Here is an 11,830-nt window from a genome sequence, read left to right as displayed (position 1 = left end):
TAGAAGTAGAAGATTCAAAAATGCTAGAAGGAATATTAGAGTAAATACTCAAGTTAAACAGGTTTATAGACCTGTTGAATCTGTTAAACAAGTGAAGGTTGTTGAACAATTTGGTGATTCACTTAATCCAGAAGGATTGATAAAATTCCTGAAACTGTGAATCTATTGAACTCCAGGTACAGGAAATACCTTTTGCTGTGAATAAATTCCAGGCGTTGGACTGTGACTGGGAGGAGGGAGAAGTTGTTGAGAAGGCTAGTGAGGAGCTGTTGAATAAATCCAATCAGTTGGATTCCGTTGAAGTTGTTGTTACTCCAGAATTTCATACTGTTACTGTTGTTTAGAATTGTGAAGATTAGTTGGTATCAGCTTCAAATTCAGGGAAATGTAAGCTGTCAAAAGAATTAAGGTCTTTGGGCCCTATGGAAACTATGCAAAGGAAGAGGAGGGGAGACAAGGAAAATAGTAAAAAGTAGGGGATATTTCCCCTGTTATTTCTTAATGGAATCTATCATCCTTTGGAATTGTAGGGGGGTTAGAAAGAGGGAGGCCTCCTTATATCTTAGAGAAGTTGTGAAAGATTACAAAGGTTTTCTTGTGGGACTTACTGAAACAAAGATTTCTTCTATTGATAGGAGTGATATTAACCAAATTATTGGTAGTGAATGGGATTATTTCAGTCATCCTTCGAATGGTACTTCGGATGGTATCTTAGTCATGTGGAAAAAGGAATTTGCTTCTTTTGAAATTGTTGATCATTCCTCCCAAGTGATAGTAGGACAGCTCAACATCAATACTTTGGGTAAATGGAACATTGCAACTGTTTATGGAGGTAAAGATGCTCAAACCCGTAGATCTCTTTGGAACAAGCTTGAAGATTGTATGAGTGCTGATGAGCCTTGTATCATAGGAGGGGACTTCAATTGTATCCTCTCTAAGGAGGATAAGAGGGGTGGAAAGAGGTTTGATCTTTCCAAAGGGTCTAAAGATATGAAGAAGTTTATGATAACTAATTACTTCCATGATATAGGATTTGTGGGTCCTAGCTATACATGGTGTAATAACAAGGAAGGGAATTCTAGAATTTGGGAGAGACTTGACAGGTGTATTTTAAATTCTATGGCTCTTCACAATATTCCTATGGCTAAGGTGCATCACTTGCCTAGAGTTGCTTTGGATCATGCTCCTATATCTATCAATCTAAAAGAATGTCAAAACCAAATCGGGTTTCTTAAGATTCGAAGATACGTGGTAGACTTATCTAGCCACTTGGAACATTATTCTCAAAGCTTGGAAGAAATTGGATTTTGGATCTAGTGCTGAAATTCTTCAAACGAAGCTGAGGAGATCTGTTAAAGCTCTTTATTACTGAAATAAAAACAAGTGTAGAGAACTGAATTTGTTAAGGGATGAGCTGAAAAAAGACATACTACTGTTACAAATTGAAGAAGCCAATGAAGGAGGCTTAACGGTAGACAAACTGAATTTGTTGAGGAACAAAGTTCATGATCTCAGTGTTACATTGGGTAGGCTTTCCACTTGGTGGAACCAAAGATCCAAAATCAGATGGCAATAGGTTGGAGATATAAACTCTAATTATTTTCATCAGTATACTTCGTCTAAGAGGAATGGTAATATGATATGGTAGATTAAAGAAGATAATGGGGCTTTGGTGGAAGATTTGGAGCAAATTGAAACTATTTTGTATAGTTTTTTTCAAAAAATATGGTCTGCCAGAGCTTGTATGCTATCGGGTTAGCCTTCCTGTCCAGAAAAACTGATTATTTCCAAGGAGGATGCTGATTCTCTGAAAATGGATTTCACTAAAGATGAATTGTCAAAAGCTGTCTTCATGCAAGGTAACAATAAATCTCCTAGTTTAGATGGCATTACTATGTCTTTTTCCAGATTTTATTGGAAAATTGTGGAGGAAGACACTTGGAAGGCTATTGATGAATTTTTTAAAACCGGCATCATGTTTATTGAATGGAAGGATACACTTCTTGTTCTTATCCCCAAAATAAAAAAGGCTATTTTACCTTCCAACTATAGACCTATTAGCTTGTATCAATCAACATATAAGTTTGTGGCTACAATGATTTTAAATAGAATGAAAAGTTTCATTGCTAAGTGTATCATAGAAGAACAAGCAGCTTTTCTTCATGGTAGATCAATGTCTGATCATTGTCTACTTTCTCAAGAGGTTATCCATAAGCTTAGAATTTCCAAGAGGAAAAAGGGTTTAATGGCGGTTAAGCTTGATATGGAGCAAGCTTATGATAGTATGAATTGGGAAACCTTATCACAAGTGTTAAACATGTTTGGATTTCCAAGGAAGATGAATTTGCTCATTATGGAATGTGTAAGGAATGTAAGATTTTCCTTTATTATAAATGGTAAAACATCCAAATGGATTTGGTCTAAAAATGGCTTTAGACAAGGGTGCCCTTTATTGCCATATTTGTACATTTTGTGCTCTCAACTTTTTTCCTTAGCTATGGAGCAAAGAGGTCAAGGATTGGGAATTCAGATTTCACAAAGAGCTCACAAGGTTAGTCACTTGTTGTTTGCTAATGATGTTTTGCTTTTCTCTTATGCTTCCAAAAATCTTGCCGCCAAGTTGAATAGTATTATTGTGGATTTCTGTTCGTGGACTAGATTAAGGGTTAACAATGCCAAATCCCAAATCTTGTTCAGTAAGGGTATGAACAAGGTGGATATGGTGCAGGTGAAGAAAATTATGAAGTTTAAAACTATTAAAGAATTTCAGTATCTTGGAGTCAAATTGATGTTGAGAAGACCGGTAAAAAATGATTTCAAATTTATTTTAGATTCAGTAATGCTTAAATTGAACACATGGGGTAGTAAATGCCTTTCTTTGGCTGGCAAAATGACTCTTGCTAAGACTTCTCTTTTAAGTCTTCCTAATTTCATTTCTTCCCACACTTTGGTTCCTAAGAAGGTTCTCCATGAGATTGATAGATGTTGCAGGAATTTTATTTGGCACTAAAATGATGGTAAAAAGGGCATGCACTACATTGCTTGGAGAAATTTGTGTAAACCAAAATCTCAAGGTGGGTTGAACTTTCACTCGGCATTGAGTAGATCAGGTCCTCTCAAGGCAAGATTAACTTGGAGACTGTTGAAGAATCACAATTCTTTATTATTTCAAAATATAACAACCAAATATGGTGATAGCTGGTGGCATAGAGGCTGTAGTTATGGTAAATCTATTGCTTGGAAAGTTCTGAAGGAAGGTGCTGTATACTTAAAGGCTCTTTTGAGGTGGAGAGTGGTTAATGGGAAGAAAATTGATGTTCTTAGGGACATTTGTCTGCTAGATAAAAGCTTAAGTGAGTGGCCAATTACAGCGAACTGTGTAGACATGGATGGATTTAAACTCAGCCATTTCATTAGAGATCATGGAATCTGGAACCTGGAAGAATTGAAGGGTTTTTTTACTGAAGAAATCATTACTTTGGTAATGCAGATACATATAGACAAGGATGCCAATGATGATTTTTTGGAGGAGATTAGCTTTCCCACTGGGAAAACTATAACTGCCCGTGCTTTGAAGCATCCAGAAAGGAGAATTATGGTGATGAAGACATGGGGTTTTATACTTGGTTGAGGAAATTAAAACTATCAGTACGTGTTGAGCTCTTCTAGTGGAGGGTCAGTAAAGAAGCAACTCCCACCAATGAGTTTTTGAAGCATAGAAAACTTACTGATGTAGATCACTGTACTAGAGGTTGTCAGAATGTGAAAATCTGGAGCATATCACTATCAGGTGTAAAGAACTACAGAAAATCTTTAAACAGTTATAGAATTGGGGGATCTATGTTCTGATCTTTGAATCCATGATTGAATGTTTAACTGAGTTGAAACTCCTCTCTACTATTACACCAAACATAGTTGGTCTTTATTGCAATGCGGTGTACCATAATTGGAAGAGTAGAAATGCTGTTAAACATGGGAAAATAGTAATTTCCATTCCTATTTTGGCAGCTAATGTGATTTATTCTGCAGTTAATATCTTTAATCCTGTCATTGATAGCTGGGGCGCTAACCTCCCTTGGGAGTTTCAAACTTTTTGGCACCCTCCACCGCAAGACTGGATTAAGATTAATGTGGATGCATCCCTCATGACTTATTATACGACTGGAATTTGAGGCTGTTTCAGAGATTATAAAGGAAGATCGTTGATTGCTTTTGGAGAAAAAAGAACGCATTGGAATATTGCTCATCTTGAAATGGATGCTATTATGACTCTTAGAAGACTCATTCAACCTTGGATGCTTGAAAGTAAAGGGGTAATAATTGAAGGTGATAACATCAATTTTATTCATTCAAAATTCTTTGAACAAGACCAATTGGCAAGGTTTCGATCGGATGGAGGAGGATTTTCTTTTCTTAACAGACTTCAATAAGGTAATTCTTCATCATGTTCATAGAGATTGTAATAAAGTAGCTAATTTGTGTGCTACTTTAGCTTTAGATACAAACTTTTACTTTGATAGTTTTTCATTTGCTAACATTCCTCCTTCTCTTTGTTTTTTGTTGAAGAAGGAATGTGAGCCGTTTCTTTAGTTTGTAATTAGCTTTATTTCTCTAATTGCAAATTGCATTTCTCAAAATAAAATAAATAAAATAAAAATTTATATGATAATTTTTCTAAAATAATGAGTAAGGAATTTAAGATGAGTATGATTAGAGAATTGTCCTACTTTTTGGGGTTTAACATAAGGAAAATGGATGATGAAACTTTTTTTAATCAATCAAAATACATTAAGGACATCTTGAAGAAATATAAAATGGATAAAGCTAAGATAATAAACACTCCAATGAGCTCAAGTGTTCAATTAGATAAACACTTAAATGAAAAATTAGTTTATCAAAATAAATATAGAGGAATAATTGGATCGCTCCTTTAGTTAACTATTAGCAGACCTGATATAATGTTTAGTGTTTGCCTTTCTGCTAGATTTCAAGTTGATCCAAAGGAGTCCAACCTGACTACAGTTAAGAGAATCCTGAGATATCTCTTAGGAATCCACAATTTAAGAATTTTGTATCCAAAGCATAGCACTTCTTTTGAGATTATAGGATATTCTGATTCAAACTTTGTAGGGTGCAAGGTGGATAAAAAGAGCACCTCTAGAATATGTCAATTCATAGGACAATCCTAAGACTCCTGGTCCAATAGAAAAATGAAACTCAGTTGCACTTTCCACTGTTAAATTTGAATATATAACTTTAGGAAGTCATGTAGCCCATGTCCTTTAGTTAAAGAAATAGCTTCTGGATTTAAGATTATTTATAGGCATAATGTCAATACTATGTGATAACACCAGCTCAATCCGCTTCTCTAAAAATTCAATCCAACATTCTAGAACAAAATACATTGACATAAGGCATAATTTCATTAGGGACTATGTTACTAAAGGAGACTTTGAGCTATACCATGTAACAACTGAAAACCAACTGGCTGAAATCTTTACTAAACCATTGACCTTTAAAACGTTTAGCATTTTATGGACCATATTTAAGGTCATAGATATTAATGCTTAAAATCATTGCTTTCTATTTTTTGATCTTTCTTTTATTTTTGTTCGCATGATTATTTCTGTCAATGTGCTTATATTTTCTATTTTTCATTGTTATGTTATTTTTCCCTTTAGTTTTTCTTAATAAAAGGTCACTACTGGAATAACATTTTTTGCCTTATTTTTTATTTTGAAAATTTATAAATAATGATTAACCTCCCTAAATTAGTTAAAGGAAGGCACATCGTTGATTGTTTCCTAATGCATATTGCAATTCTTCAAAAAAAAAAAAGTAAAAATCTATTTCAAATTAAAAGTTGACTTTGAAATTAAGATCTTTTCTATATTCTTACAGTAATATATCTCATATGAATAATGTTCAAAGTTATTAAATTACTTTCAAGTTTTCTTGATCACGTTATTGTAGTTATCATATAAATATGATTTTGATTTGTGGTTTATTCTTCCTTATATTAGAGAGTGGATTTCTTCTTCTCTTATATTTAGAAGATATTCTCACATTTGAGAGTCTTTAAGGGTTTTAAAAGGGAGCTAGCTCACAATAATGATAAGAGGCATAAAATAAGCCCAAAAGAAAATTGAAAAAGATGCGTAATGATCGAGAAATAATTAAAATATACACAAAGTGTATCAAAAATCAAAAGATATGCAAAGTACGCCAAATAACTGATAAGAGGCACAAAATGAGCCCACAACGAAATAAGTTTTCTTCTATTTTAAACATTTAAATCTTAGAAGAATTCATGTATCACTTGATATCTTCAAACACTTGATTTTTTAAAACCCATAATTTCAAAAAATAACTTTACTATATTATTCTACCAGATATGTATTCTGGAACAAAGTTTTGAGCAAATTATTTTTCTTATCATAGTTTTTTTTTAATAAACCATCATTCCAGACAAAATTATCCTAATTGTAGATTTAAAACCAGTAAGAAATGAATTAACAAAAATTTTATATCTTACTTAGTGCATGTAAAATTTGTTTTTACTTAGTGCTTATTGTTGTGTTCCTACTTAGTTGTTTTGTTTATGTTATTCTTTTTTTTTTTCTTTACATTAAAAAAATGTTTTTCTTTAGTCACCTCCCTTATTTTTTAAAGAATTGTCCTAGTAATTGGGAGTTTTGGGAATAGCAAAACACCTTTGGGAGCTTTTGATAATAACATTTGCTATCATAAAAAAGAAGGAGATTATTGCATATATGGACTCACGTCTTATGATGTTAAAGATAAAAAAAATTATTATTTTTATTTAGTAAACTATCTCCTAAAAATTAAATTTCATTGCATGTTTATTTTCTCTATAGAATACTAACATTTCAGGTCCACAAGTTCACTCTCTAGCGAACTCAAGATTGGGTAGACTAAGACTGAGTAAAGTCTATAATTTGAATTTAAATGTATGTTCTACCTTTTCTTGAGTCAATTTTAATATGTGGATCCTAAAAATAAATAACCTTTCACACAGGCACACTCAAAGGAGTGAGTAAAGGGAGAGAGAGAGAAAATTAATTTTTTTTTACCAAATTATGTAGGATAATTTTTTATCATCCTTGACAACATGTTTAGCTCTCAACCCTAATTATGGCATCTAGGTCATGTAAACCTAATTAAAGAAATCATCCTAAATGATACTCCCATCATCTTGGATTCTATGCTTTAATCACAAAAACTAACCGTTAAACTCATTTAGGCAAGATTTTAAAACTCCCAAATTTGCACTATTCATACAAGATAATCCTGATCCTCCTAGATGATTTGTACCAATCATGCATAAATTGATCAAGTGATTAGGAGACTAATTAAGATTAGATTGATCGATTATATCGATTGAGATGATTGTAGAACCATAATAGATAATCTGTAATAAAAGCCCCAGTTTTTTTTCCTAAATCTCCTGGATGTCCCAAACTATCTACTAGACAATAATGTCTAATTTTGAACTAATAGTATAGGAAAATTGCAACATCAGCCTATATGATTAGTTATATTTCTACATTTCATCCTGATTTATCTCCAGGATGTCTTGAATTATCAGTTGGCCAATAATGTCTAATTTTGAACTAATCATATAAGACAATGTCCAATCGTCCTAGACGATCAGAAAAAACTTTGTGTTCTAATCATATAGAAAACTCATATTATCTTGACTGAAAGGACTGATTTAAACTAATCCTACAGGATGATTGATAGATCATCTTGGACGATCTTTCATGGCAAGTTAAAAATTCGGGCATTTTTTAACATCTTCTATTTAAGCTCTATTAGTTGCTGATGGTAATATATTTCGTTGTTGTCTTGACCTAAGAGAGCTTAGAGAAGGAGAAGGAGAGCTTTGGAGAGAGAGAGAGAGAGAGAGAGAGAGAGAGAATCTTGTGAGGGAGAGTTTGTGATGTGTTCATAAAGGTTGCTCCAAGTAAGGATTCAAGTTATCTTCCTGATTATCTCCCTTAGCTCCTTAATGGCTCTAGGGAGGTCTTCATTAGTATTAGATCAAGGTTCTCTACCTTCTTTAGGATGAAGTAAAAGGAGTTAGAATTCTCTACCTACTTCAGGAGAAATCAAAAGGAGTCTAGGTTCTCTGCCTCACTAGGGATGATGAAAAGATTTTAAAAGGGCTTCTCCACCTTACTGTGGGAGAAAAAGGAGAGAAATTATAGTTTCAGCATAATACCTAGAGAGGAGGCTTCGGGGAGTGGATGTAGGTGAGGTTCACTGAACCACTATAAAAATCTGGTGTGTTCTTTCTATTTTTATTCCTGCACTTAATTTATGCATTATTTACTCTTGATTATTTATGTGGTTGAAAAATCATAATTCTATTTCTCTGAAATTGTTCTACTTTTGCCTTGGGATAAAAATAGTTTGTTTTAAAATATAAAAAATCTCAAAAATATTTTCCTTGTTATTTAAGTTAAAAATTTTAAAACACCAATTAACCCCCCCCCCCTCCAAATCATAGTAGTGCATTCATATGATCATTGAATTAGTGTATAAATTATAAAATTCATATATAGTGGTAATAGAATCAATAAACAGTAAAATACTATGGTACGAAAGCCAATAAAGTAGTAAACTAGTATGACTGTCAAATCTATAAGGTAATCGTTATATCTCTAATATCAATCAGTATTGAAATGGAATAAAGCATCAAATCAAAATATTAATAAAGACAACTAAAATTAAATCCATATAATAAAATCATATAGAAATGTACTCATTCTATCAAGTTATTATATATTAATATTAAATCAATATCCTAATCACATGCTCATTATATCATGTATATCATATGTTGAATGAATATATCATACTTTTTATATTATAAATCAACAACAATATGAATAATAAATACATATAATAATAAAAATAATGCTCAATAACATTCATTTCATTAGTAACACTAAACAAGTAAGAATTATGGCTATCAAAATGTATTTTTATCATTGTATTAGTGTTAGTAAACAGTTGGCTCAGTAAATAGAGTCATCACTCTTCTCCTGTCGATAGAGTAATCATCTTCTTATAACTCTTAATTTGTGTATCATGTGAATTTGTATAGGATAATACCAAATCATAGTATTTAAAGGAAAGCTTGTCGACCCACCAACTTATATATGTCATTAGTCTCCAACCAACAGGTCAACTGGTCTTTAATTATCTTTTACACACACATTATTATCACAATATTATAACATTAATAGTGACAAGCTATTACTCAATCACATATCCACATTTAGTTTTAATACATTACAACAAAGAAAGCATAATTGAGCTTAATTTAAAAAGTGTCAAAATGTCTTAATGGTAGATAATAAATATCATACTGAGAAAAAATTCACATTTTTAGAATTTAATAAAATTACCAAATATTCTAAAGCTTTAGTTGAATTAAATCAATATTTCTAGAGATTAAAATAAATTTTTGGGTAGGCAAAAATCACTATATTTTTAAAATCTCCTAGTAAAAAAACTCAAATAAATAATCAAAATATTCATAATCTTAATCACCATAATATATAAAAAGTTATGCAATTAAAATTTTACCAATACAAAATTATTCTCATTTTGTAGTAATGAAAATAAAAATTTGATAAAAAAATATCAAAAACACAAAATCCTTGAATTAAAAAATAGGGTATAGGTTCCTAATAGAGAGAGAAGAAAATTTTTTAACTGACTCGATCGACAAAAATTGCTTTGCATCCTCTAAATCAAGATTTTATTTTTCTCTTTCCTTTACTTTCTCTCAAATGTCTCTTTATTTCCTTCTATGTTTTATGATTTTTCCAAACAAATGGATAATGTGATTTAAAAAAAAATTAGTAATGCTTTAAGATATTTTAATATAATAAAATACAATTATTTAATTTAACTATTTAATTTAATTAAATTTTCAATATAAAATTAATATAAAATCTTTTGGGGCTTTAAAATCTATATAAAAAAATATTCATAAAATAAATCATTTTATTTAGAAAATATTTGTGAAATTGGTTTGCAAAACGGACACTTAATAGTCCTAAAATCCCCACTTGTATGGACATGAATCAATTTCTTAAGGATTATCACTAGTACCCAAAAATAACAAAAACATTCATGTAATTAAAAAACTTGAATCTTAATGCTATGGTGAAGACGGTTTATGATTTGGACTTATAATGACTCCAAAAAAATTATTTATCTGGGTCAAAATATGAGTTATTACATCTTCCTGTCATAAGAGTATATTCATATATGTTAAAACTAAGCAGTGGTATGGGGTGCTTGTGGTGAGCATGAGATTAATTCTTCAGAGAGGTTTCTAAACCTGGGTGAGCAAGTGATGCAAATGATAGTGAACAAGGGTTGAAAGTTTATTTTGTGAGGAACCTATCCTGCTATAGTCAATGTGGTGAGATAATTTTTTCCCAATCGAAAAGAGGCTATTGAAAAAGGTGCTATGTTAGAGGTAAGATGGTACCATTTGATTCTATGGCCGTTAATCATATTTATTAGCTGAGAGATTTTGAATTTGATTAGTATCCCCATTTAACACCCATTAATCTTAATGAACTATTGTAAGTTTTATTTGAGTCCCATAGTTGGGCAGTATGAAAAAAGTGGGAGGATAAAATTAATAAATTTCCTGCATCTTTCTTAACCCTTCTGACAAAAGAAAGACACTTTCATTTCTACTCATTTGTTACTAAAAAAAATATTAGTTAGGTGATCAAAGATCATGCTACTTAACTATGTTATTGTTGGTTACACTATTGATGTGGGAAAGCTTATTTCCTCTTCTATGAATTATATCATTATAGGCACTACTTCTATGGATTTGGGCATCCTTCTTTAATTTATGCTTTGTGTATTAATGTTGATGTTAGGGGTGATTATAATATAGAAAAAAATTCCCATTTTTTTCCCTAACCAAAAGAAAATTTGAGGGCTTCAAAAGATTTCAGGTCTTGAATGGAGAAGGATTGGGAGTATAGTGCTTTATGCACTAGTTATCTTATTAGATTTTCTTTTAATAGCTTGTAGTACATTGCATATGAGCTTTTTAGCTTTAACTAAAAATGCAAGTTATCTTTTAATGTTTTGCTATGTTTGTTTACTTGTGCTTACATTATTTTATTCTATTATTTATATTTAATTTAAATTCATGTTTATGCTTAACTGTTGAAGATTATTTTTTGCATAGCGCTTACATTTTGATTATTTATTAAGCCAAAAAATTTTTTAATTAAAAATTATATAAAATTAAGATAATAATAAAATCTTATATGATAATATGTGATCAAGGTATAAAATAGTATAAACATGAAAAATCAAAAGAGAAAGTTGAAAAAAAAAAAGACGAGTACACAAAAATTAGTATCACTTGAAGCTCAAATCCAAAAAACAACATAATACTTAAATCAAATAGGAGAAGATAAGTAAATTAATACTTATGATGACACATTAATGAACTTTTAATTTATCTACAACCACAACTAATCTTTAAATAATATATTATTCATTTCTATAAGCAGAAGTCTAACATGTACATACACTCATAATGAATAGGTTCAACTAAAGTAATAATAAGGATGATTACTTGGTCTAACAGTTTAAGATTTTTCAAAGTAGTATTATGATAATTGTAAATAATGAGTTATTTTATGTTTTAAATTTCAAGTGAAATATGTTATTTAGTTGTGTTATGTAGGAAAATTACATAAAAAGACACAAAATTCTACGTATCATCCAGCGTTGCGGCATCGAACAATACAAC

At 31.0% G+C, this 11,830-nt stretch overlaps 1 protein-coding gene across 1 annotated transcript; it reads left to right on the top strand.

The window, feature by feature from the left end:
- The first annotated feature begins 501 nt into the window (after positions 1–501).
- Positions 502–1,317, top strand: LOC114581226. Its single transcript, XM_028700972.1, has one exon. It carries the CDS (start codon positions 502–504, stop codon positions 1,315–1,317), a length of 816 nt encoding a protein of 271 aa, XP_028556805.1.
- The last annotated feature ends 10,513 nt before the right edge of the window (positions 1,318–11,830 follow it).

Source organism: Dendrobium catenatum, unplaced genomic scaffold (assembly GCF_001605985.2).
Source record: "Dendrobium catenatum unplaced genomic scaffold, ASM160598v2 fragScaff_scaffold_1608, whole genome shotgun sequence".
Lineage (NCBI taxonomy): Eukaryota > Viridiplantae > Streptophyta > Magnoliopsida > Asparagales > Orchidaceae > Dendrobium > Dendrobium catenatum.
This window is presented reverse-complemented; position numbering and strand designations above follow the sequence as displayed.

Bases quoted from the DNA above. Each gene is read 5' to 3' on its own strand.
- LOC114581226 (XM_028700972.1), top strand. From the start codon at position 502: ATGGAATCTATCATCCTTTGGAATTGTAGGGGGGTTAGAAAGAGGGAG.